This window comes from Epinephelus moara, chromosome 3 (assembly GCF_006386435.1).
Source record: "Epinephelus moara isolate mb chromosome 3, YSFRI_EMoa_1.0, whole genome shotgun sequence".
Classification (NCBI taxonomy): Eukaryota; Metazoa; Chordata; class Actinopteri; order Perciformes; family Serranidae; genus Epinephelus; species Epinephelus moara.
In genome coordinates, this window is record NC_065508.1 from 20,934,873 (window position 1) to 20,962,664 (window position 27,792).

A 27,792-nucleotide genomic window follows, 5' to 3' on the forward strand; every position below is an offset into this window, starting at 1 on the left:
ATAGCTCTGCACACGCAGCTAAAACTCTGACTCATTTTTTTAATTCACTGTGTTTGCACATGTTTATTCAGCAGTCCTCCCCATCTTCATCATGAGTGCATCGCCAGCATTTTGAGCTGTAATTTTTGTGCATAATGATAAGGCGGTTCAGGACAAAGAAGATGAGAGTTGACCTTTGTTTCGGTGCTTTCCATTATTCAACAGAGGCCTGAGGAAGGCTGACCACTGGTTACACTGAGCAGGGATGAAACTGGGATTACATACTAAGCCCAGACATCGACCCGCGGGTCCTGTATTGATTCATTCTTTGCACAGGCGTCTCCATGTCTTTATGCCAAATAATGAGATTAAGGAGGTTTCTGCATTTCATTGCTGTCCAGATTTGTCAACTTCACAGTTAGTTGCGTGTGATTCTGCCCCCCAGCTCTCACCCAGCCTGCGCAGGAATCTCCCTTCATCAAACTGCTCTGTGAAGTCCCATTCATCCTTTCATTCATTTTCAGTGAGGCTTTGATCGGCAGGGTTTATGAGTAAACTTGTGTTGAAGTTTTTCTGTGCTCGCTTGCCTTTTGATCCTATCAGCTCCTCTACAATTCTCCCTTTCTTCTCCCTCCATCCTGCAGTTCTGCCTCTGCATGGTGGTGAACTCTGTTTGATGGAGGGTGAGAGGTGACAGAGTTAAATCATCAGCTGAAACAGTAACATGACAGGCTGCCTGCAGGTCTTTAAAGGGATAGTTTGGATTTTTTTTTTTAGTGGGGCTGTATGAGGTACTTATTCATAGTCAGTGTATTACCTACAGTAGATGGCAGTCGGCACGCCCCGAGTTTGGAGAAGCAGGCAGGAGTATCAGCATAGAAGCTGAGCAATGTACTGCTGTGGACAGGGGCAGCAGCAGTACATTGATTTCACTGCTTTACCTTGCTGTCAGGCAGCCCCTTTCCTTCGGCACTACATTTCTTCAGCTGTAGAACGTTATTGCTGCCTCCGCAAAAGTTCCTCTGTATACTCTGGTTCACAAAGGTATCCAAAGTCATTTTGTGGTTGCTGTCCTAATCAGTGTGCACCACAGTTGTGCTTATGTGAAGGAACACAGAAGTTCTACAGTTGAGAAAATGTAATGCCAGTGGAAATGGGCTGTCTGGCAGCAGGGTAAAGCAGTGAAAATATTCTCAATATAGTGTACCCTTAAACTGATATTGATTTTTAAGGTGGCTAAAATATGTTTTGTTGCTGCCCCTGTCCATAGCAGTACATTGCTTAGCTTCGGTGTCGGTACTCCTGCCTGTTTCTCCAAACGGCTGCCCACCATCTACTGTAGGTAATACACTGTGCACCCTTCATACCTTCCTAAAATTTTACCGGGATATACAATCTATGACAGTATGAATGTGTGGTGCTATGGAAAATCACACCACTGGGATTGCTAAATACCCTGGTGATACCACCCACGCCTAAACCCCACTTAAAAAAATCTGAACTATCCCTTTAAAACAATCTGAAAATGTCACACTCTGAAGTAAAAACAGTTGGTCATTATTTCCTTGTAATACTTTTCCCCTGTTTGCATATTACAATCTTAATAGTATAGCCAGCTGTGTTCAAGTTGAAGTAAATTGTTTTGCTGGCTTTATTTCTTAAAATCTACTTTGAGATTTGTCTTTAAATAGTCTTAAGAGCGACTTCCAGTGTTTTCAAATAATTATTAAAGGGGGCCAGGGAAAGCTAACTCCAGGGCACATTGGTGCGCATCTGTGGCATGCATAATATGTTACTTACAGGGTGTAGAGAGGAATGTGGATGTTGGAGGATGCGTGAGGGTATGTCAGTACACTGGGGGATTGTCCTTACCGCTTCAGCCTAAAGCGGCACCTAATTAAGACACGGTGTGATGTGATGGGAGTCTGGCTGGGAACACTAATTAGACCAGGACCAGACATACTGTATCATTTGTGTCCCAGCAAAGGAACAAACGATGATTAAGCGCTTCTCAGTTGTGGTCTGTTTTTTTTTTTTGTTTTTTTTGTCTGTGTGTTTAACATCATGTTCTTTTGGCTGATGACCTGTTTGCCAGGCAGGTTCTGGTTTTATTTTCTTTGTGGAGTTACAGCCAGCTTAGTGGGGAGAACAATGGAGCTGTCGTTCCGGCTTAGCCGTGGCAGAGAATCAGATCCAACCATTATCATCCGCCCTCCACCTCACTCATCCCACCTCTCGCCCCCGCTGCATTTTAGCCCACATATGAAATTATGCACTTCCATCTGAGTATGTTGATTAGTGCAGATAAGATATTAGGGTTTCATCCCTCCTGCGTGCCTAAAATGCCAGCTCGTCCCCTAATGGCCTTTTATATAGGCCACATAAATCTCCGTCTGTCCCCACCGGAGGGCATAGCCCTTTATTGGCCCCAATCCATCCCCGCGTGCGCAGGATCTGCGCCTGGTTAATGAGCTCCAGGAGGGAAACGGCAGGTCAGTAAAGCATTCTCAGGTTGATACCCACAGTGACCCCTCCTTGGATGAATCCAGCCTTATGGCTTCTGGTCGTACAGCAGGCTGTGTGAAGGGTGGCTTTAATCTCAGCAGGGTGGCGACAAGGCATTAATCATGTAATTAGGTGGTGAGAGTTTAAAGATGTGGTATGTTCATCACATGCTTAAACAGGGGTCTGGACTTAAGTAATGACAGGAAAGTTGTTAGGGCAAACAGTTCTCCATAAAGACGATGACTCGGGGTTACCACATGAATTCAGGGAATTTGATGCATTTATCTGAAATCGTCAAAGACAATCAGTTTAGGACCTATTTTGCTGGTTTGGTTCTCAGGGTCCCATGTTCCACAGCTCAATAGTGTCTTAATATGACACCATAAGGAGATCTTTTAAAAGTTTTTTTGTTCTTAGCAATGCTTTTTTTTTCACCATGTCACCATGTTAAAATCACCAACCTACAACCAGTGATGGGTAGAGAGCCAAAAATCTGTACTCATGTAACAGTGAATATTAATTTTGAGAAACCTACTCAAGTGAAAGTAAAAAAGTACCTGGTTAATAAATAACAAAGTACAAGTTACTTTCCATTCTAATATTTTTAGGGTGTGTGCCAGCCAGTGCAAAACAAAGGAAAAGAAAAACCCTAACCCTTTTTAATGAGGATTAATAAATTAAAAAGCCAAAACACCTCTAGCTACCATTACGTTAATGTCCTTATTAGAAGATCAAAGATTGAAAGTTACACATGAAAAATTAACATACCGGTACCTAACATTAGCTTGCTAACTACATGTTCACCTACAGTATGTGCAACTTACCTCAATACGCTTGCAGAGGTTAGAGGAGGACTATTGTCTTTTTAAGATCTTGGTATAAAAAGTTTGGCCAGATGTGGTCAGAGATTGTCGCTAGAAGTTGCCTGTTGTTCTGGGTTTTGCTGCGTCATCATCACATTGTTGTCGAAAGACAGGTGATGCTTCTTTTTAACGTTAGAGGTGCTCCTCATGTGCTTTCCCCCCTGCTCTTAATCCCCACATTTAGAGCAGATTAGTTATAATGGAGGTATAAATGGCAAACATAGTGAAGTAAACGTAGATTACTGGCTCAAAAATATACCTGTAGAATGTAGAAGTAGATTTTAAAAAAGGAAAACTACTTTCTTAAATAACTTGTAATGTGTGACTACCCACCCCTGTCTACAGCTTATAGCCTACTGGTGTCACACTGCTTGAAACCTTCGCCCTGAGATTTGTGGGTAAAATAGCTTTTTTCATTCTAGACATTGAAATCTCCACAGCAGTGTGATGGATTGTTGCCATTCAACCTGCATATAAAATGTACATCTCCCTTCGTTCTTTTGCAATTTGAACTGTGAAGCTGGCCCTTACCAATCTCCTATGATGTTGGTGTATATCAAGAGACATATATAAATATTTGTACATGTCTTTAATCACTAGGAAGATGGTTGTGAAGTGTGTCTTGCATGTTAAATAAAGGGGGCACAGAGCTTGGGAACATAGAGATGATCTTGTTAGTTTTCTGAAAGTTTTCTTTTCAGCTAAAATTACACAATAAAAACAGGAAGAAGTTGCCTTTTTCAGCTCATGGTAGTGCTCCAATTAGTAGTCAAAACTCTCCAAAAAAGTTGGCTGATGTGAGACACTTGTGATCATCGTACTGGCACCTGCATCAAGACTAACACATCGTACGTCTTCAGTTGTCGACTCCATAGAGAATGTGTACGTGATCATCTAATTGCTTCCAAATGGTACATGCTGTTAGTGGAAAAGATCACAAATAGCCTGGATAGTCAGGTATTGCCTACGACTACGCAAAGAACGACGAGTGAAAAAGATCACTGTAAATCTGTCCAAGACAAACATGAGGGTTCAGTAGAGGACAGAAACAGGACTTAGATCTCAGTCTCTTGAGAGCATATGTGAGTTTTGTCACTGCTGCACTGGATTATATCAAAAAATTTGGTGGTTAGTTTGTACGACAATGAAACAAAGCAGTGTTTGCATCTGTGACTTCAGCATGTGGGCTTTATATAACAGCTGAAGGCCTAGAATGGGGTTTTTTAGTTAGTATTGATCCAGGGATGTTCCTGAATCATGGTTCATGGTTTTTTTTTAAGTGAAGCATCCGTTTTAGGTTGATTTGAATATTTACTGAGTAAATTCAGACTGAAAATGACACAAAATAGCAACAACGTGATGAGGAAAGCGTAGGAGAACTCAAATTCAGAGCATTAAAGGGATATTTCACTCTTTCTCTCCTCGTAAATGTAGGATAACTCACAGTTCTGTGTGCAGGCTGCAGGCAGGGTGGTGTTGCATAACTGTACAGTAGTATGCGTGTGTGTTTCTGTTTACAAGCCCTATAAGAGAATCACATACTGCCTGCAGAGATTCAAGACTACTCTGCAAATCACAACCCTCTGCCGGCTGAAAACCGCCACTGATTGGCTCCAACGAGGAAGTGAGGGACGAAGGCAACATGGCAACCGAGTCAAAGGCCTGACATGGCCATGGTGACATCAGCAGCTGTTGAGTAAAGACGCTAGCTGTCACTGATGCATATACAAACATTATGCATATGTGGCTCATTTGTCTAAAAATAGGTAGGCTGCTTGTGTTCTACAAGGCAAATACATACTGGAGCGTGGGGATGAAAGGCTCCATCACTGCACAAACACTTCCTGTAATCCTGCTAAAAAACCAAGGAGCCGTGCAGTGTGAGCTACATTCTAATTAAAGGACTAATAAAAAGCTTTCTGCAGCTGAATGAATATTTAATCAGCTAGAGAGCAGCAATGAGAAAACTGTAATGAAACACAAAGGACAAATTAAACAGAAATTCATTAATTTAGCATATCAAAAGATCAAATTGTGTTTTGAATATTGTCACCAGCATACATTAAGTCTCCAGCGCAGCAACAATGGGCTAATTAAGTGTGTAGGGATTGTGTTATTAAAGGCTTTAAACAGCATTTCACTAACCAACTGTTTGGCACAGTGGCTATTTCAGAACACGCTTTCTTAGATAGTTCTTTTTCTTGGATCTACAGAATAAGCACTTTTTTTTTTTAAAGAAATATCTATTCATGCTAAGGCTGTTCACAATATATCAAAACACTGCGATATTGTACTCAGGGATTTTTTGAGTTATTTGAAAGATGAATCAGTAGAAGTTGCACTATTATTTTCATTAGTGCCTTTTGTGTGCAGTTCAGTTTGTTCAATAAAAGACTGTTGGCACTAATTCTCTTTCATTCAGTTAATTCATGAAGCAATTTGTTGTAGTTTAGCAGAATACTGAAAGAAATATCTGTTTATTTATTGCATCGTTACGATATTAAACAGCATATTTTCCTCATATCACACAGCCCTAATTCATATGTGTTCAGGACAAACCACGCACTTAAGTCCAACCCAGATTATATCTAATTAATGATATTTAGGGCCCTACCTTACACCCGGCGCACAGCACAAGCACAACTGCCATTGCTAATTTCAGAGCAATGCAGTCGCCATTCTCACTGCCAGCGCCCACGTTTTGTAAGCGGCAAATGTACTGGCACCCATCAGTGCGCCCATGGCTATGTTGCTCTTAGAATAAGATTCTCAGTCATCCTGGTCGTGGTAGTCTGAAGTGCTATACCGTAGGCAACTGGACTTGCTTGAGTTTCTTGAAGACGTTTTGCCTCTCATCCAAGAGGCTTCTTCATTTTTAACTGACAGGTGCAGAGTCGCAGGCTTTAAACCCTGTGTGAGTGTGAACCTTTACAGAGTTGCTGAGGTCACATGTGAGCTCTGAGTTTCAGAGTCGTTAAGGCCAGTTTCACCTTAAAATAAGGTGTGGCCAGGTGCACTGTTTGCATATTGCTGTTTCTAGGCAGAGATTGACAAACAAAAACCTGGTCTACAGTCAGAATGCCGCAGTATTTACCCGCCATTTAAATGGCACATTACTCAGATAGTAAGATGGGCCCACATCACAACATGTGTACTCTCTGCTTATTACACACATGTGTGGATGGGTTTAAGATGGGTGAAATAATACATCATTAATCACATTCTGTAAAATGTGAACATAGCAGAGAGCAGAGCAGAGCTGTTGTCCGACTCCCCATTAGGAGAGTTCTGTTTCCTCTAAATTTTTTATCTTAGTTTTGCTGCTTAAATGCTTCACAATATTTGCTGCAGTGTCATTACTGCTCTGACTGCTTTACTCTCAGCAGAAAAGCGCTCGTTTCTTCAATTTGCACGTGCACCTGGCTTTTAAAGGGAATCATAGATGATACTCTATGTGGTTGAATTCATGTTATGCCTAAAACACACCTTAATTAAGGGACTAAAGACAACCCCTTTGCCACTTGCGCCTTGCTTGTGTCCAGATGATGTGCTGTTTAACTAGCATAACAGGAGTTGGACACACCCTACTGTAAATGCACCTGCGCTATGCATTTTAGACCATGAGCTGTGGATTGTTTAATAGGGCCCTAACTGTTCAAATTACTCACTAGAGTTAAATCAAGGTAAAAGTTGAATGAAGACATTTACATGCAGGATTTATTCTCTAATAGGAAATATATAGTCTAATACACCATTCCTAGTTGTGATCCCAGAATTAATCTTTGCAGAATCAAGCACAAATTCACATTAGCTGCAACCTCCATTTTAAATTTCAGCCTCCAAGGGCAAAAATTAATGCAGCCAAATGGTGGGGAAATTTTTGTGGACTAAGCAACGGAGCAACTAAAAATGCACCAAAACACTTTTTGTTAACAAACTGCAGGTGTGCATTTTTTACTTGCTTGTCAGTAAAGAATGCTTTGGCTCTTGTATTCTAATGGATGGATCATGCCACTGAGGGGCCCCTGGGCCAAACATGTTCATATACTGCAGGACTGTGTGCATGCTTCTTGCATGGTCACTTGGCAATACATGTGCTCTTTTTCAATCAAGAAAAGACCCCAGAAATATATTATTCTCCTGCTGTAGTGCTGCATGTGCAGAATGGCATCCTGGGTGTTTTGTCAGAGATGTAAACAGCACCAGAGGGGTGCAGCCCTCTGACTGTCCCCCTACGTCAGTCTGTTGCTGCTGTTGCTCCCATACAGGCTGCAGGAGTGTGGCTCACATGTCACATGCCAGTGAAGGAGTGCAGGATTATGTTCTCAGAGAGGGGAAAGCAGGGCAGCCAGTTCCCGTAGTGTAGTGGTTATCACGTTCGCCTAACACGCGAAAGGTCCTCAGTTCGAAACTGGGCGGGAACAGCAGTTTTTAGCCCAAAGACGGCAGGTGGTGTGTTTGTTGTTGAGCCTAATGAATTGCGGAAGCTGCAGCTGTTGGTTATGTGTCAACAGTGCTTTTCTTTGTTGCATGCAGTTTTTACGGTTAATAAAAAGCCTAAACTGGCCACCAATAACCACATATGTGACCAGTTTTTGCTTTTATTAGAATAAGCAAAACATTAAGCCTTTAGTGCCACTTTTTGGTCATAATTTCTTTTTATAAATACTTTGCAACAATTGACACTACCAAGAATCATTATAAAGAGAACTGAACCGACTTCCTGTTCCCCTGCAGTGTCTATCAGAAAGACAGACCATGTGGCAACTGAACAGCATGCCTTATCTTATCTGCTTTGTACTGTCCCTGCAGATCAGTCAGGGCAGAGTACTGGCTGTATGTACATCCTGGCTCACGACTGTCTGCTTCTTCTTTTGAAGTTAAGACTCATAGTTATGATGTATTCTGTTCTGCCTGACTGATAGAAAGTCCAACCAGAGGCAGGAGAAGATACTGAAATCAACCATCAATTTTCTTTAGGGCCTTCAAGTTGGCCATACCACATGGCAGCCACATGCCTCCTGTTGGATTCGGATATTCGAACACACCAAAGGCCGATTAGATGAGGTGTGTGTGTGTGTGTGTGTGTGTGTGTGTGTGTGTGTGTGTGTGTGTGTGTGTGTGTGTGAGCATACATGAGTCAGGTTTGGTAGGCCATACAGAGCACGGTAACCAGCTGAGCCTCAAACCTGCTACACACTCATAGACATATAGCTCACAGAACAATGAGTTCCCATATATGCTGGTTGAATTACTCTATTCTCCAAACACACTCTCACATATTTATTGCATTCTATATAAGGACAAAGCTTCGAGTGTGTTCCCCAACTGGAATGCGTACAAATCAGTGTGTACAGTGGTCCACTGGATTGGAAGTATTTCTGTGCTTTGCTCCGGGCTGCAGTCCGCCTTGAGACATATATCCTCCATAGTTTTTACGGTCCTACAAAGACAGCTTTGCATCCTAATCAGAGCCACATTAGCCCAAGGATGTCTCTAAAAAAAACACCAGACACTTTCTGACTTTTATCATTTCCTTGACATGTGCATGAATGCACACACATACTGTATAGTAGATGCTTATGTGCTAGAAATCCCCTTCAAACATTCCTCGGAACGGAAATCAGTCATTGGACTTTTCATCTGTTTGGAGTGAGATGAAAGGGGGACATGCTGGTTTGCTTTCTATAGGTTCTTAAAAAGGTCTAAAATGTGTTAACATACAGCCAATAAGCAAAAAGGGAGGCTTTAAAATATATTCTTTATAGTCTTCTAGGATATTATTTGTCTTAAATACTTCATCCCCCAAATGACCATTTGTATATGTATTTTTCACCCTTTGTTACATTGACTTCTTGAAGAAAACTATGTTCTTTACACATGCCTCAATGGTAAATGAAGAATCCAAAAAGCTTAGAAAACAAATGAATGAATTGAAGTCATAGTAGTCCACGTTTAACAACAGCAAAACTATATCAAAACATCTGTTTACAAGCTGTCACACAACTCCTGCACTATAATCCAAGTCTCATTTATCCACTCATATGATCAGAAACAGACCGCCTTTTCCGACGGGGAACTGAAAGGAAAGTGAAACATATCTATGCTCTCTTCACAGCCAGACTCCATTGACAAAACAGTAATTTTACCTCACTGAACACAGGAGCTGCTGGTCTACCTCTGCCTCGATCAGTTAGTTTGTTTGTGTCATTTTGTGACTTTGGTGTTTTAAAGAGTTAGTTCGGATACACCAAAGTCATAGGTCATAAAGGGCCATCTGTTTGGAAAGCACAGAGCATACGACTGGATCAGTGAGTCTTAAATTATACTGCATGAGTTGTGTGACAGTTTGTAAAAGGATGTTTTGATATAGTTTTGTTGTTGTTACACGTGGAACCCAATGACTTCTATTCATCAAGGATTTTCTCTGTTTTTGGATTCATCGTTCACCATGGAGGCATGCAAGTAAAACAAAATTTTCTTCATGAATTCAACATAATATGGGGTGAGTAACTGATATACAAATGTCCATTTAGGGGGTGAAGTATTCCTTTAATTTTTTAGTGTATTCTCCTACTACATGTCTACATTGTCCACCTACAGATCTCCGCTACATTCAGTGAGATTAAGATTAGCTTTATATGGCCACATCTACACCGCATTAGCTTTCTCCAGTCCCTGCCTGCTCTGTTACCTGCTGCCCTCTTCCTGTCAGTCCCCTGGCTGAGCTGTCACTCAGGATAAAACCTTAAATCCTCTCGCCGCTTTGTTTAAACCAGCTGACTGCACACATCCCCCGATGTAAGTCACAATTCATTTCCAAGAAAGCTGTCTCTTCTCATGCAACCCTTCTCCTGACATTGTGTTTCTAATTCTGAGTGTAATATCTAGTATGAACCAAGTCAGTCTGAATTCTGTTGAGGCCTCTCCAGCCAAACAGTCTGCAGTCATCACTTTAAACAAACTAATTTTCCAGGAAAGGAAAAGGGTGAAACAAGTTCCTCTCCAAGTATTTTTAATTAAAAAAGAAAAGAGCCCAGCTGAGGATATGATTTCAAGAGAGGTCAGTGAGTGTAACCGCCGCCTATAAAATACCCGCTTTGTTTTTACAACCCCATTGCAGTGCATTCATATTTAATCAGGTTTTTTTAGAAATCAGCAGAGGCTAATAGGAAGGAAATCGGTGGGAGGAACAGTTTTAGTCTAATTCGTGGGGTTGCAGGAGGCGTCAGCAGCCAGTCCTGGACCTTTGCCCAGTTCCCTTCTTGGCAGTAGCTGTGTAAAGACCCAGTTGCAGTGATTACCTGTCCCTCGTCTCAAACCCTGCTGGGAAAACAGGCTTTAACGATGATAGGAATGCGTGAAACCGATGCCAAATGGCCTTTTTACGAGGTAATGAAATACTCTCACTGAGAACTTTTAATGGCCGCAGCCTAATGCCTGACAATAAGAAAAGTGTGCTGCCCTTGTGCTCATCCGACAATCATTATTTTCCTCTACGTTGAGCACATCACCACGCAGGGTTGTAATGACATAACTGTGCAGTGCAAGCAGCCCATAAAAAAGGCATTAGCTGTTGTGGCCTCACACGGCGGGCACACACTCCAGGAGACTTAAAACAACAACAGGCTGCCATCTATCATATCTCGGAGGACATCATGGGACGTGCGACCCAGACTTTGAGAATGTGTGCGGTGAAGTAGGCCAAGTGTCTGAGCCAATCTGGAGCCCTTGTTGGACCCCAAGAGACTGCAGAGGGTATACGTGGGGAACATAAGTGGCATCTTTCTTTCCTGAAGCAGACTCACTGACTGTGTTGTGGCACAGGCTGCAATGACAGCCTGACTTTCATCTGGTTAGAAAAATGGAGCAGTTACAAGGTGAACTCTGGACTCAGTGAATATTAATCACAGTTTCAAAGCGTCCCCCCTCACCTTCTGCTCACCTCTGCAGCTTTGCCTTTCTTGTTCAAACATTTGCACGGTGGTTATCGACATTTCCTCAGTGGGGGTTTCTCAATGCATGCCTGAAGATTGTGTTTGTCCGTATTTTTTTTTGAGGAGGGGGGAGCAGGTGTCAGCCAGTTCCTGTAGTGTAGTGGTTATCACGTTCGCCTAACACGCGAAAGGTCCTCAGTTCGAAACTGGGCAGGAACAGCACTGTTTTTCTCTGCCAGAAAACAGGTGGTGTATTTCGTCTACAGAGCAGCAACTGTTCATTTCAAGAAGCTCAAATGACAAGCCCATCTTGTAATACACACCAAAAAGTAAAAGCTGGCTTCCTAATTTGTTTTAGTAGAGGAAATAATTTCCTCTCTTTAAGCGGGGAACGTGAGGGTCGTCCCTGTGTTCCCAAGGGCCTAGTCGAGGCGTGTGTTGGGTGTTGAGCATGTGTGTCTCTCGATATAAACTAACAGTGTAGGAGATTGGTAAGGGCTGTCTTTGCAGTTCAAATTGCAGAAGAACAAAGAGAGATGGATGTTTCGAATGCAGCTTGAATGGTAAAAATCAGTTCAGCCACTGTTTAGATATTAGTGTCTAAAATCTTACACATTTAAGGGCATCAGTAGGCTGTAAGCTACAGGTGATTTCAATATTACAACAGGGAAACAAACACTGAATATTTGACTTTAAGAAAAAACATTTCTGAGACAATAAACCCCCTCAAAGGTCTCCTTAATGAGTCACCTGAAGAGGATATCGAGCTGGGGAACATAGATACACTGCTAAAAATTGTTTTAGTTGCTCCACTCTGGTGAGATACCCAAAGTTAAACCCTTGCCTTTCACTCCCCGCCAGAGAAAACCCTGTCATGCATGTGTTGCCATTACACAAAACTGTTTCCTCTGTGGTGAATGTATTTGTAGTGACTCTTTATTGTTTTTCATAATGCTGTCAGGCAGAAATGTGACTTTTCCACAGTTTTTATCTGATGATTTGATTAAGCCGCCTCCTCTTTTGGGAAAATCCCGTACGAATGAAGTCATGTGCCCTTATTTGGTCAAAAATCTTATCAAGCATCATGTCTTTGTCTCTGTTGTGTCTTCCAGCTGGATCCTCAGACGGTGCAGTCCAAGAACTGGCACATGGACGTCATAGAGATGAATGGGGTAAGACACAAGCAGTTTCAACTCTGATAGGACTCATCTCTTAGATTATGATGTACTATGTGTAATGTAGTCTTGTGATGAGATGTTATGTTTGGCAGAGATGATAAGGCTGGCCAGTTTTTCTGACTGCATAGTGTTTTTATTCACTGAATCATCTTATATCCCTGCTGATGTGAGAAATGTTTTCCCCACAAGTACAAAAGTTTGTGTACGCACAGGTCTTTGAAAAGGAGAATTGAGTTGATAATATAAATAGGGCTGTCCCCGAATGGAAACAGATTTACCTGTATAATATGAGCGTCCAACTTTTTGTTCCTTCTCCTGCACCTTCAGTAATATTCACAGGCCTCATATTTAGTAGGAGTGGGGGAAATACAGCATAGTGTTGCACTATTTTTGTTTGGCAATACTGTATCATCACACAGGGCCAAGTACCCATTTTTTTATGATACAAATTATTAATATTACAAATTAAACTTTAGGTAGCCTACTAGAATAATATAATCAGTTGCGTTGTCAGTCCAACAGACACATTTTGCCACTGCAAAAAAAAAAGATGACCGAAGTGAGATGAACAGACTGAAAACTTCATCTTATTAGATAAAACAGATGTTGACAAAGTTTTCCTTTGGGGACATAATTTACAGTTAAAAAAAGGTAATAAACTGCAGTATATTTTAGGGCAATACATACCACATCTTTACATATTTAAAATCGTAATAATATTGTATAGTGACTTAAGTATCGTGATAATATTGTATCATGTATCATATCTAGCGCAATGAAATCTGCGGTGATGCTGTCTGTAAAAGACGAACTGTGATCATCGTCACTGTATGTGGGATGGCCCTAGCAGAGGTATAAAGTACATAACATGTGTTATAGCCTTAAACAGACTTATTGCCTGCAAAGTATGTGTGGTAAATCAGCCCAGATAATTGCTATACAGCTTACCTGTCTCAAGTGGTCGGCCATGTTCAATGATGTTGAACGATAGGTGAATTTTGCTGACATCTTACTTTGTTAGTTTTGTCCTTCAAAATTCAAAAATGCTGCCAAACTACAGACGTCCTCTAAGCCCTCTCCACCTCAGGTTTTGTCATCAAACCTGTTCATCCTGCTAGAATATAAAATATAATATAATGCACACTGAAAAATAAAGACAGTGCAACTTGAAGATTTTCCTGTCAACTGAGGGGGTCACTGAGGCGACTCGTCAACTTTCAGGGAGCAGCCCTAAATATAAGGAAATCTCAAAAAAAAAATCTGTTTGGCTGTAATCTTTACAATAAAATCCACGTTAAAAATGTTGAGCTTGAATATGTCGGGTATTAAATTTCAATGTCAAAACCGCTAAATCTCAATGCAAAGAAAAACATAAAAGTGGTTGAAGAGGGTCCCAAAGTTCAGTTCTTCTTTTAGTAACGCAGTTTCCTTTCTCTTCAGATCAAAGTGGAATTCTCCATGAAGTTTACGAGTCGGGACCTCAGCTTGAAGAGAACGCCATCCAAAAAACAGAGTGGGGTGTTTGGAGTCAAAATCAACGTGGTGACAAAGTGAGCATGTTTCCGTTAATGAGACCAGAATGTGCTGTTACCTTAAAAATGAAATAGAATAAAGACTTTGCAGCTTTATGCACATTTATTGTTGTATATTTGAGCTAGTAAACATCCCTCTGACATGGATATAGACAATAAAAAGGCCCAGAATTGTTCTCATATCCACAGTAGTAAATCTCTAAATGTACCCACATTATTAGAAAAGTAACATGCTGCTCATGTCCACAGGCGCGAGCGCTCCAAGGTGCCTTACATCGTCCGTCAGTGCATTGAGGAAGTGGAGAAGAGGGGGATTGACGAAGTGGGAATCTACAGGATCTCAGGGGTGGCCACGGATATCCAGGCCCTCAAAACTGCATTCGACACCAGTAAGACTCCACTGACTGTCCATCCCATCATCTTGACCTGAGAACTAACAACAGTTTCAACAACACAACAGATTGTATTATATGTAACAGCAAAATCCCATCAGTGAATCATCGGAATTTCCCTTTTAAGCTGATAGTTTGGTGACCTACATCTAATCATTTATCCCGTCAGTTTATATAACACCACAGCAGTCATCAAGCATGTACCTGTTACAAATTTAGTGCATGCATAAACACTGGAAGTTTAGTATATATATTATTAAACTTAGGAATAAATTATGGGGGTATAAAGCAATGTTTGCAATCTGCCATAAAACGACAAGACGATCAAGCAACTATGCACGGTTGAAGCAGGGAGTACCATGATATTGATGCAGAAAAGGCACAAATTGGTGCATAAATTAACCAGAATGCAGGAAATGAAGTGTTTGACACTCAGATTTTAACATGCCCGCAGCCCAGAGGTTTAGGTAATCGAGGCCTTTGCTCTAGCACCTAGTAGACGTGGGAATTGGGGGGCCAGGACAGATGAGAAGCAACAGCTGTCAAGCGTTCAAGTTTTATGTTGCGTAAGAGTCTCTCAGCGTTGGTCCCAAGCGGAGCACAGTATCACCTTACATTTCTGTGTGTAGTATCATTAAGCACGTCTGCATCTGTCTCCGTCTGGATGTGAGGTTATTGAGAGATTACATCATTCCCGGAGATGGAGAGAGCAGCTGTGTTATTGTTCGGCTGTAATAATGCAGTGCGTTCACTTTCCAATCGCTCTTTGTTTGTGTCTGACCATGGAGGATGGAAAGTAAAATAAGTATCACTAAATAAATAAATAAATATGGGAATAAATGCAGAGGTTAGGACCTCCTCCCTCATTAATGTACAGACACAGAAATGAATAAAGGTAGTTATCCAAAAATGTAGAAATAAATTTAAGATATTTGTCCAGTTTAATTAACTTTTACTTATTTATTTATGTGTTTATCTAATTTTTTTTTACATTTATTCATTAATTTATTTATGTATTTGTTTCAGCATTTATTCATTTTTACTTATTTATTGCTGTATTTATTTATTTATTTATTTATGTCCTGTTTAACTATCAACTTTTATTTATTCATGCAATTTTATTAATTTATTTCAGTATTTATTTATGCATTTTCTTTTGTTTAAATATTTATTCCTGTATTTATTTATACATGCTCAAGTTATTGTTTATCCTCCATATCTGACCTGTAGATACCAAAGACATCCTGGTGATGCTGAGCGACATGGACATCAACGCCATCGCAGGAACACTGAAGCTGTACTTCAGGGAGCTGCCGGAGCCTCTGCTCACTGACCGCCTCTACCCCGCCTTCATGGAGGGCATAGGTGCGACCTTTAAGTCCTGGAAGTGTGTGTTTGTCATCAGTGGGGAGTTAAATTTGCCCAGCTGGAAGAGATAAGGGCTTAAGTTAGGAAGCTGTCGTCCCATAATTGAATCTGACATCTTTTTTCCTCTCCCTCGCAGCGCTCTCAGACCCGGCAGCCAAGGAGAACTGCATGATGCACCTCCTGCGCTCCCTGCCCGACCCCAACCTCATGACCTTCCTCACTCTGCTGGAGCACCTCAAACGGTACACACATGCACGCAGTAACCCACAGACATAGACAGGGACTCCCACTGATCACAGTTAGGCCACCTGTCTGTAAGAAAGAAACCATGTCTGTTGGTATAATCAGAAAAGTGACTCACGAATGTGTCAGGTTTGTAAAAAACACACATTATTTTGAAGTGCAGTAGATATTTTCTGCCCATGCTCAGGTTTATTCTTGTGTTTTGGGTTTCTACTAGAACATGTTTACATGCTTTACTGTTCACTTTATTTTTCTCATACTGTCTGCCATAATATACCTGTATTCCAGTGCGTTTTATTTCCTATCTCTTTAAGCCCTTCTCCCGAAAAAGCTCAGTCTGCTCCAATTAGTCAGGTTTTCCACACCGTCATTGCACCAGAGGAATAAAATAGTGACACTCTCTACCCTGAAAAATCACAAATAAAAGCTTGCATGTTTAGCTGATGTTAGCATCTAGCTACATGTAGCAGTGTATGTAATCTAAACAAGGTCCCAACTGATGGGTTTAGGTCCAAAAATGGGTAGCGGGTCCATTCTGAACGGACCATAAGTGACTTGTGAACGCGTCGAGTTTGTAAAAAACACACTGTATTTTGAAGCAAAGTGAATTTCTGGCACAGAGCTTTTATTTTGAAGTGGCGTTTCCTGCTGTAGAGTTAGTGACTAACTGACATCTACTTAACAGAAACAGCAAACTAGCTCAACGACATGGCCAAACACAAGTATGACGCCGAATATATTAAACTGTGTGGACCTTGAGCTAATGACTGAGGAGAAATCTGGACCAGTTGGGAACTGCTGTTTTAGACCATCTCATGTCTTATTTTCAGATGAACTCGCAGATAAATTCAGCCAGTCATTTAATTGTGATCCTCCCAAACATCTCACAGGCAGAGGCCTATTTTCAGTAAGACAGAGAGGTCCTGAAATATGAGTTTGAACTGTTACCCTCAGATCATCATTTAAAAGTGCCTATAATTAGGACCAAGCCATAAAATGCTGCCATTTACATGTTGAATGGTAGATAGTGTTAACCTTTGCGTTGATTGCTCGCATTGTTTACTTGTATTTTTGACCTGGGTGCTGTGGAGCATCCGTCTGAACCACTCAGTAAACTATGTCCTGTTGTTGTTGTTCATCAGCATCAGTGTGTTTTGTACGAAGCCTGGCTGCAGACCAGTTCCCCTGCAAGGAACAGTGAAAATACTTTGAACTCTGGATAGTTGCTAAAGAAGATTTGTTTTCTATTATTTAAAGAGAGGTAATCAGCAGTAGTAGTTCAACAGTGTTCATTTAAACCTTCAGATCAACACCATCTTTTGACCTTCACGGTACAGCCACAGTTCTGTGTTCAGTTTCTGCCTACGTTTGTAATGGCTGCCTTCAACATGGCACCCCTGACTGTCTCTCCAATGTTTTAACCCCGCCCTCTTTGACTGACAGGCCTCCTGGTGTTTGTCTTTTTTTTTTTTTTTTTTTACAGGGTGGCTGAAAAGGAGCCCATCAACAAGATGTCCCTCCATAACCTGGCCACTGTGTTTGGCCCCACTCTGCTCAGGCCCTCAGAGTCAGAGAGCACGAAGGGACAGCACATCACCTCCGCCTCTGACATCTGGTCACATGACGTGATGGCGCAGGTACCTACACACAGACGCATTTTGGTGCTGACCAGGGTTGGAAATTAACTTTTTAGTCCATCTGCCTCTGTGGCCGGTGGATTCCAAAATCTAGCAGCCACTCATTTGTTTGCCGTTGTTTTTTTTCGGCTGGTGAGTGACGCAAAACTAGCAGCCACTTGCATATTTTATTAGCATTTAGCTAATGGCTGGTGCTAATTTCCAGCCCTGGTGCTGCCTTAAAACTAATAATTGTGTGGATATGTTTACCTTTCACACAGTTGTAGCAATGTTTAGACAAAGTTTTAGTTTTCGGACCTATGAATCTACAAAAACTCAGTATGCATCCCCTCTGTGACTGTACATCGTAGATGGTAGACTGGTGCGTACATGCAGATTTCCTCGGTCGCCACACATGTTTTCCGGATGAATTTCACTCCCACGTCGCTCAGTGACCCCTGTCACTGCGGTCTACTCTCCCAGCTGTATTTAGGCTGCAGGCCATCCATTCATCTCTACTGAGAGATGAGTTTCCTGTGCACAAATGTTTTTTTTTGCCTTGGCAGAATAAACAACATCCAGAGTAAAGCATCATAAATGGGGCAGCGTGCACATGCAGGAGGTCCCGTCAGTCCACTACAGTCAAGCTGAGTGTTTGTATTGGGGCTTCATTAAATTCTAAATGTTTATGGCCCAAGTATACAAAATGTCACCAAAGAAAGATGCTTCCGCTGCCATATCCTCAACATAATCTCATATGATGGATTCTCCTTTATTTTAATAAAAGAACCATGTAGCAGCAATAAAGACTTTCCTGGACATGTTTTAGAGACACAGACTCACAAATGCACCTTCTCAGGTGAGTAAAATACATATTGTAAATTAAATTACCGACAAGAACCTGTGTTTCCTGGTAAACTGCTAGCAACGTTAAACAAAGAGTAAATCAAATTAAGTTTTCCAGACATATGCCCGTCTGATGAGACCCATTAAAGGAGGGATTCAGGGACATTTGTGGAACATTAGACTGTTTTAATAAAGCAGATTTTCCAGACGTGTTCATTTGTGACTTAACTGACTGTCAGAATTCATCAAAATCATAAAAAAGGTTTTCTTTAAACTTTATTTCAGTAGTCACAGGTCAGGGTCGTGTGTTTTTTCACGGGAGCTGTTGCTAAGCAGCAGACTGAGTTAAACACAGACTGCAGACAAACTTCGAGAAGCAATTAACAAAGGCAGAATCCAGCTTCAGGCAGATCACAGAGCAAAGAACAACTTTCCAAATAAGTGCTGAATTAGGCAGCAGTCCAACTTCAAAGCAGCCAGACATCCTTAAATATTAACTAACAATTAAATAGTTCGTAGCAGTCAAACACAAGAGTCATAATTACCATTTAAAACTCTAAAGGAGAGCAAAGTTGTTCTGAAATAATTTTTACTTAGAGAGAATCAAGCATAGGAAGACACAGTCTGCTTCACATCAGGTGGTTCATTTGTGGAAGAAAAAATGACGATGAAGTAGATCCAAGTGACCTTATAGATAAAACTATGTACTGTACCCATTCATAAAAGGTGAATGGCAGCCAGTGTTAGATCACAGTCAGATTGATAACTTGTACTGTAGATGTACAAATGTAGTGAAATTGTTGCTTTAGATGACGAAAAGTGTAGTTCGAACAAAACAATATTAACATCCTTTATGTTGTAGTTTTTAAATATTTTTTGATTTTATGGGCTCAGCCTTAGAGATAGGGTAAGGAGCTCGGACATCCGGAGGGAGCTCGGAGTAGAGCCGCTGCTCTTCTCGTCGAAAAGGGTCAGTTGAGGTGGTTCGGGCATCTGATCAGGATCCTCCTGGGTGCCTCCTGTTGCACGTCCCACTGGTAGGAGTCCCCGGGGCAGACCCAGAACACACTGGAGGGATTACATATCTCATCTGGCCTGGGAACGCCTCAGGGTCCCCCAGGAGGAGCTGGAAAGCATTGCTGGGGAGAGGAACGTCTGGGGTGCTTTGCTTGGCCTGCTGCCCCTTTGACCCGGCCCCGGATAAGCAGATGAAAATGGATGGATGGAAAAATATTAAAGCGTTAAGTACAAGCGAAGGGCTGGCGTGGACGTGAACCCTTGCCCCACTTCTCCTTCTCTTCCTTTTGTTATTTCAGTAGTCTCTCACGTGCGTTCTCCGATTCTCCATCACATTGCTTTGCTCTGTTGTGTCATCACTTTCCTTCTCTCAGTGGCAGCGCCTCCCCTCACCAGCTATCCCCACTTACCAAAAGTATCAGTGTAAGTTCTTTGCTGTGACTATATCCAGTAGCAGAAATGCTGGATGATGACACAGCTGAGTTAATTGTGGAAAACATAAAGCAGTGTGTCCTGTTTGTTGGTGGTTGCTAGGCTCAGAGGACAATGGAAAGTGTTCTTGTTGTCTTTGCAACAAAGGCAGCAACAGTAATATCTCTTGGAAAAGTTGACAAGTTGTCTGTTTCCACTTTAATTTGGAAAGAATTAAAACAAATTTTTAACCAAACAAACTTGTTTTCTTTCTTCACAGGTCCAGGTGCTGCTCTATTACCTGCAGCATCCTCCCATCTCCTTTGCCGAACTGAAGCGCAACACGCTCTACTTTTCCACTGATGTTTAGTCCCCACCCACCTCCCTCAGGGCGCCATCTGGAGAGGAGAGCGTGAGAGACTCCATACAAACCTTGGTCCTCGCCACTTGGTCCTCCTGCCTCACCTCTCCGCCCAGCAGGCAGCTCATCTTGACTGTACAGCCCCCAAAACACACATCCCTCCTGTCTGCACCCCCGAACCAACCACCTCACCCCCCCCCAGTCCTAAAAAGAGATGGAGCCGAGCACGTAGGGAGGTGGTGAAGGAGATTTCCTGGTCGTCTAGTAGTCACATGTCCTGTTTGTAATGTGAGGAGAGCAGAGCCGCCCCTCCCACCGACAAGACAACAAGGCATTCTGGGACCACTGTGGAAAAGATCGATGGGGGTCCGAGGCCACAGCCTGGCGCGGTGGCACAGGATCACACCAGTGTGTGTCATAAGCGAGCCCTGTCCAGACGCTGGTTTGATGAGTCGACTCAGCTTCTTTTTCCTGATCAGAGGCATTCCAGAAAAAAAATGGCATTTACATGTTTAATAATTATGTTCAGCAGCTGTTTTGTTTCCTTTTTTTCTGTCTTTCTGGCTTTGTGCATGTGGTGGAGGAGGCCGGGGTGTGTGAGTGACGATGTGGATGTACTTGAGTGAGTGTGTGCGTGCACGTGTGTGTGTGTCTGTGTGTTTAAGGGACTATGAGAACTTGTGAGGTGTAGAAGTGGCTGGGAGCCACCCTAATAAACGGCTGGTGACGTGTCTCTCTGTGCTGACAAACAAGAGAGAGCTGCCCTCCCCAGTGAGTCTTGGCCAAATTAGCCCTATTTATTTTAAATATATATAATATGTGTGCCTGTACAGTTCTGTGCAACTAGAGAAATGCTCTAAGGAGTCTGTTTTTTGAAGTTTATTCAGGTAGTGACGTTATTTTTAGTCTGATTTTCTCATTCACCATGTCCATGGTTGGTAAGCTGTACTGAAAAAAAAAAAAGTCTGCCATTTAATTTCAGATCACTTTGTAGAGGAGAGAGGGCACTCTGTGACATGAGGGTTGTAGGGAAAAAACACAGTGAATGGAACATTTAGCTTTTTTTCTTGTTGTTTCATTGCAAGCCTGTTCCAAGTGTCTTACTGCACCGGTATAATCTATAGAGTTGATTTGTGTAGTTGCCCTCATTGCATGTTCAGCTTGTCAATCAGACCAGGCCAGGTAACACAAAGGTAGGTTGTCTCTGCAAGGCCCTCGCTAAGACCGGCAAACGCCCATCTCTGCTCTGTACAAAGCCAACCTTTCTGCTATCAAGCCTGCGACATATCTTAAGATACTGTAAGCACTGCTAGATGAGTACTATTTGATATTTTTAATATAAGATTAAAATGGAATAAAAAATGTTGTATTTTACTTCCTTTGAGAAGAATTTCAATATACTGTAATATTGAGACTAAATGTCAATGTGAACTTTTCTCCCCCTTTTTTTTAGTAAAATAAAAGTTACCAAAACACTCTCACTTTGTGTCCGTCTGTGTCAATGATTGAGTCTCTCTGGAAACATGTCAGCCAAAACATTCAAACCACTGACAGGTGAAGTGAATTACTTTGATTATTTTGTTCCAATGCATTGTTCTGCTGGGAAGCCTTTGGTTCTGGCATTCATGTGGATACCACCTGACATGTTCCACCCACTCCAACACCGTTGCAGACCAAGTACCCCCCCTCATGCCAACAGTATTCCCCAATGGCAGTGGCCCCCCAGCAGGATAATGCACCATGCCACACTACAAAGACTGTTTACAAATGGCCTGTGGAGCGTGACAAAAAGCTCAAGGTGTCGACCTGGCTTCTAAATTTCCCAGGTCCCAATCTGCTCAAGGATTCTTGTGATGTGCCAGTACACCAGATGTACCCCTAATCCAAGGTGGGGCCTCCTTGGATCGGACTTGGCTCTGACCTGTCGAGGCATGGACACAGGATCTCTGGGAGTGTCCAGCGGTGTCTGGCACCAGTGCGTTGGCGGCAGATCCATTTAGTCCAGTGGGTTGTGAGGTGGAGTCACGACATGTGCCACAGATGCTCATTCAGATTGGGATCTGGGGAATTTGGAGGCCATGTTGACACTTTGAGGTCTTTGTCGCATTCCTTGGGTCATTCCTGAGTGATGTTTGCAGTGTGGCATGGTGCATGATCCTGCTTGGTCCAATAATAATTCACAGAAAACTTGGTCCATGTGGCACCTACGGTTTAGGAGAACATATCAAAAATGTGTTTTTCAAAAATTTCAAAATGGTGGAAATGTAGTGAGGCAGCCATTAATGGTTGATGAAACTGTACTAAGTTCAGTGTAAATAGGACTTAAAGCGTAGGAGTTATATTCTTTCAAAGTTGACCATTAAGTCTAGCGCCCCCATCAAGCCGATAAGGGTCATATTTGTTTAACAGCACTTGGTCAGAGCTTCAAGTTTTTGGTGACAATTTCATTTGTCGATGATGTACCATTTCACGTGAATAGGGTTTAACTGTTAATAACGACGAAGATGCTACATCATAACATTTTCATGTCCACATATTGTAAGATAATGCTGATTAAATGGAGCATGTGACAACAATAATCAGCACCTGTGTGTCATTTTGAGTTTTGGTAAACAGTGCTTGCAGGAAATGTCAAAATAGTGACTTCCATCTATTTATGTTTTTCCCACTTCATGCACTGAAATCATTCATACATCATCTTAAACTTGCGCAGTAACAGCAGTTTTTCTCCCCCTGAAAGACTACAGCACATTCAATAATTTAAGTTTCAGATCTTTGCATTTTGTGCCCCCTGGTGGTCGATTCAGAGATGACCTGTGAATGTTTACCATCTTTTTGGTAATTTTACTACCCTGATCTACACCTTTAAAATCACCTGGATCAAAAAGAATTCTCTGTGACCCAGAATCAATTTGGAACTTTATTCCAAATTGCATATTTTCCACAATAGGTGGTCTTTGTCTCCTTTTTTTGCTCAGGTCTAACTCCAGTACTGAAATGTTACCATTAGAAAATGCTCTTGGCTTTGGCCCTTATTTACAAGCACTGTAACTTTCTCTTCTGAAATAACTGTAACACAATATTTAAAAACAAATATACATTATTCTTTTCACAGATTGGGTTATCTCTCTCTCAGCTTTGAGTTACTTGTATTTTACTTGAGTTTTTCCATCTTGTGCAGCTTTACACTTCTACTTTTGCAGGCAATGGTTGTACTTTTTACTCCATTACATTTGTCTGACAGCTTTAGTTACCTTTCAGATTGGAACTGTTGTTTTTAGAAAATTTGTTTGTTTAGAAAATGTTTCGACTTCTTAGATAAGCACATTATTTAATAGTAAGACAGTGACGTGTGCTAACAGTCTGGACACGTTCCATATTAAATGTTACGATCATGCAGCATGGAGGCTCCTTTTTCAGTATTTCGGATATCAATAAGCAGATTTGTGTTGTTTCCTCAGTCTATACAAACTATAACAAAAATCATAAATAGCCTGAGCTAAATGACCCCCATCCCCCCCCCACCCAAAAAAAAAGTAACATGATACCTATAATGTCGCTATTTGCTTCAACCATTTCTTAAAAACAATTCCCATGACTCTCCCAATGATTTAGATTTTGGCAACTTTGTACTCACAATTGATTAAAACACCTGCCCCAAATTTATATTTAGCTCTGTAAATGCTCTGTTGGTACGCAAGGCCTGGGACAGCAATCATGGCGGAAACCCCAAAAACAATCTCTGTAAACTCCAACTCTCTCGCATCAAGACTATTATTGTTAAAAGGCAGATTAAAGTTTCGTGGACATGGACACTGGTAAACCTCAAGAAGAAAAGTTTTGAACAAGTTAACAAAAACATCTTTATTCATATAAATAATTCTGATGTAGATTAGTTGAGTAGACACATTATTCTAATAATGAATAACAGCGTTTATCTGAGTCCCATTTGAGTTGGTCGTGGCTCAGAATGGAGGTGAATTGGGTTCAACATTTTCATCTCATCCTTAAAACCTTGGACACAGAAGCAGATCCACTCTGCTCAGTTTCTCCACATGAAGCTGCTTTGCTGTGCTCAAACTGTCCATATAGTAAAAGTAACACAGGTCTTTTACCAACACAAATCCTGCCCCTTCCACCGAATACATCAGTTCTTCTTATGCAGCAATCCTCCGTGTGCAGGTAAATATTCACAAGCTGGATTTCCCACATGTGAATCCATTGAGTCCACAGCGCCACTCGTTGGTGGTTCACCGTAAATAATATTCGATGGCAGCAGAGAATGCAGCGAAGCCTCCACATCCCAGCACCCCGGCCTTCAGACCAGCTGCAAGACAGACAAACAATACACGTCAGGACAAGAGAAATATACCACTTTAAATTTAAAACATCAAAGTAAAGACACCAGGTCACGTACCACGAAATCCGATGGCTCCTCCAGTAACACAGCCGCTGTACACGGCATTCTTCCAGTCAGATTTACCTCTGTGCTGCAGGTGAAAAACACACACAGGGGAGAAGTTACAATGGATTATTTTGCACATCATCACTTGGAGGATCAAATACAGCAGTTTAGCACCAGAGGGCGCCATCACACCATTCTGAGGAGACTTAATAAAAGCAGAACACAAACATGAGGTTCTCAAAACACATTCTACATGTGATGGCATTACAGTAACAATATGACAAGCAGGATTTCATTAAGAAGCAGTGTGACCTACTGATTCTATGATGCACTCTGTGCAGGAGAACATGGCGCCCACGATGGCAAAGTTCTTGGCGTAGGACATCCCCCTCTGGCCCATGTCTTTGAGGACTTCTCGTGCTGTCGGAGTTCTCAGAGGGTCTTTGGGATCAATACCAACATTGGTATCGATGCCGGCTGTGAAAACACCAAAAGCTCCTCCGAGGACAAAACCTGCAGAGAACAAAGACACCAGCATGAGTGTCCACACAATGAAGCACAACAATATTTACAGGCTTGAAGAATAAAATATGATGTACACTGTTAAGCTACTCTCTGATTTCCTTACAGTAATTAATCACATGTGTGTTAAGTACAGGAACTGTTACAGCAATCATTTCATATTATCAGTGAATCTTTGGTCTGTAAAATATTTAATTAGTATCACAGATTCCCAAAGCGTCGTTTTCAGACAGCTTGTTTTAATAATCAAGTGTAACATAATATAGTATAGTGCAGTGCAACACAATATCAAATATAATATGATACAGTATGATACAATTTTGTGTAATGGACAATTTATCTTAATTTAATGTCTATTTGCTCATTTATTTTTATTTTAACGTATTTTATTTAATTTTTATTATGAGCTGCTGGATAGCTGAATTTCCCTTTGGGGATTAATAAAGTTCTTTCTATTTCTATTTTTCTATTTTCTAATAATAACAAATATAATAATAATCTAGTGTAACATAATATAGTATAGTACAAGAGTAAAACACAATATCAAATATAATATAATTTAGTATGATACAATTTAGTAAAGTAAAAGTCTGGTATGTATGTAACACAATAATATGGTATAATACATAATAATATCAATAATAATATAGCTTAAAATAAAATAATACAGTCATTCAAATAAATAATAATAATAATAATGATAATAATATGTTATTTTCATGGCACTTTCAAAACAAAGTTAAGTCACTTTAAAATACAAAAATAAATAAATAAAAATATTAGAAAACAATGATAAAAACTGTTTATAAACTATNATAATATAGCTTAAAATAAAATAATACAGTCATTCAAATAAATAATAATAATAATGATAATAATATGTTATTTACATGGCAAAACAAAGGCACTTTAAAATACAAAAATAAATAAATAAAAATATTAGAGAACAATGATAAAAACTGTTTATAAACTATACAACATTGAGCAACAGGAACTACATACGAGGAAGAGAATACAATTAAACAATACAAAATAAGTGTTATAAAAATAAAGATGTAAGATGCAAGAAAACGTTGCTTTCTGTCAGTCAGTCAATGATCTGAGCTCTGTATCAGTGTGCCTCATAACACCAGCGTCTCTTCCAGTCCTCTTCCTCCACATGTGCAGCTGATTTCGGAGCTCTGACACCAGTTTACAGCACAGTCAAATCTCATATTAAAACATTTAGTTTAGCGCTAAAGCTAAACCCACACAGACATCAAACAGCTGTGATGTGTACCTGTAATGTCAGGCTGATATCTTACCTCCCACACAGGCCAGCACAGACTTGAAGGCGCAGCTCTCCATGCCCCTCTCGATCATCTTCTGCTCGTCGGTTTTCACGGGCACCGGCAGCCCCCCCATGACACCGGGACTCAGCTCCTTTATGGGCCTCTTGTCCCCGATCAGGTGCTCCAGGATCAGACTGTACTGAAGCGGTGGACTGTCCATGCTCGGACCCGCCGGAGAGGGATCTTGTAAATCGGAGGCAGCAACGTTCGTTGCTCCCGTGGAGGCGGCCATGTTTCTCAATGACACAGCGCTGTAGGTAAATGTAGTTCAAGACGCGCGCGGGCAGATTCGTCACATTTGTATTGTTTGTAATATTATTTTAATACTTATATTCATAATCATTTATAAATTAGTAAACCGAAGCAAATGAGAATACATATATTTGAAAGATATTTTTGAAAATGTATTTTATTTAATCTGATAAGATTTATTTAAATTCCTGTCAGCACATTCGACACAAAGGAACAACCTGCCTGACGTCACCAAGTGCTGCAGTAAATTCTACCTTCAGGGTTACACAACGCTTTGCTTGTGTCTTTATAAATTGTACTGCATATGCACAATGTTTGTTTTTTTGTTTTTTTCATCTTACCTATATCATTATGGGTAGACTACTATCAGTAACATTATGGAATAGGTTTTATTTTTTAAGAAACAATCATATCAATATACAACTATATGTATATCGATATGATTATGTATCTTTTAATATAAACTGCATAATCAAATAAATAAATGAAGTTAAAAAAATACGTTAAAATTTAACATTTGAATAATTCAATATTTATATAAATACTTAAAAATGTATTTCCTGCAGCTTCTAGTCACCACAGTTCTACTTCATTTCACCACACAGTCAACATAAAGCAAATATTATGGTTTTAATATAATGTTTTAAAACTTTTATTAGAAAAGACATCTCATCCTTACAATAAATCATACATTTTTGGAGGTTTTATGTATATATTTTTGTTGCAGCTGTTTCAGACGGGTGTTGAATTCCCCTGTTTAAATCAAGAGAATGACGGAATATTACTTAAACACATATATTCCAATACAACACCAGCCAAGAGCCTGCCATTAGGTTCTCTCAGTAACTTGCACCAAGTCAATAAACACTACTTCATAAAGTTTGCAAAGGAAGCCCTAAGATATTTTTGCTGGACTGTCGTATCTATTTGCCTTAGATTGTACAAGGTTTACTGTGTATTTTAGATTAGTATACAGTTTTATACAAAATATACAAAATGCTATCTTGGTTTCTTTAAATGTCCAGCATTCAAGC

General features: G+C 40.8%; 2 protein-coding genes and 2 non-coding genes across 5 annotated transcripts in view; 3 read left to right on the top strand and 1 right to left on the bottom strand.

Annotated features, from left to right (window-relative positions):
• The window catches only part of abr (ABR activator of RhoGEF and GTPase), a 119,500-nt gene extending 97,771 nt beyond the window's left edge, over positions 1-21,729 (top strand). For both annotated transcript variants that reach the window (XM_050040247.1, XM_050040248.1), the window contains 7 exons: positions 12,397-12,456; positions 13,903-14,012; positions 14,244-14,383; positions 15,617-15,751; positions 15,891-15,996; positions 17,481-17,634; positions 20,168-21,729. In XM_050040247.1, the coding sequence (XP_049896204.1) occupies positions 12,397-12,456; positions 13,903-14,012; positions 14,244-14,383; positions 15,617-15,751; positions 15,891-15,996; positions 17,481-17,634; positions 20,168-20,257 (795 nt within the window). In that variant the 3' untranslated portion in view covers positions 20,258-21,729. The remainder of the gene's footprint in view (positions 1-12,396; positions 12,457-13,902; positions 14,013-14,243; positions 14,384-15,616; positions 15,752-15,890; positions 15,997-17,480; positions 17,635-20,167) is intronic.
• On the top strand, positions 7,699-7,771 carry trnav-aac (transfer RNA valine (anticodon AAC)). Its single transcript has one exon. It is a non-coding gene; the product is annotated as a tRNA-Val (tRNA).
• On the top strand, positions 11,431-11,503 carry trnav-aac (transfer RNA valine (anticodon AAC)). The gene has a single exon. It is a non-coding gene; the product is annotated as a tRNA-Val (tRNA).
• Positions 21,730-24,097: 2,368 nt separating the features above from the next.
• timm22 (translocase of inner mitochondrial membrane 22 homolog (yeast)) lies at positions 24,098-26,765 on the bottom strand. Its single transcript, XM_050040356.1, has 4 exons — positions 26,480-26,765; positions 24,970-25,166; positions 24,666-24,738; positions 24,098-24,575 (listed from the first exon to the last, which is right to left on the bottom strand). The coding sequence occupies exons 1-4, from the start codon at positions 26,736-26,738 to the stop codon at positions 24,499-24,501; spliced, it is 606 nt and encodes a 201-aa protein (XP_049896313.1). The 5' UTR covers positions 26,739-26,765; the 3' UTR covers positions 24,098-24,498.
• Between the last annotated feature and the right edge of the window lie 1,027 nt (positions 26,766-27,792).

What these genes read in the sequence shown, in the direction of transcription:
- timm22 (XM_050040356.1), bottom strand. Translation starts at nt 26,738, where the DNA reads ATGGCCGCCTCCACGGGAGCAACGAACGTTGCTGCCTCCGATTTACAA. An exon ending in TGTGCTGGCCTGTGTGGGAG is followed by an intron (nt 25,167 to 26,479) that starts GTAAGATATCAG and finishes TGTTCTCTGCAG; the next exon opens with GTTTTGTCCTCGGAGGAGCT. An exon ending in CAGAGTGCATCATAGAATCA is followed by an intron (nt 24,739 to 24,969) that starts GTAGGTCACACT and finishes TTTCACCTGCAG; the next exon opens with CACAGAGGTAAATCTGACTG.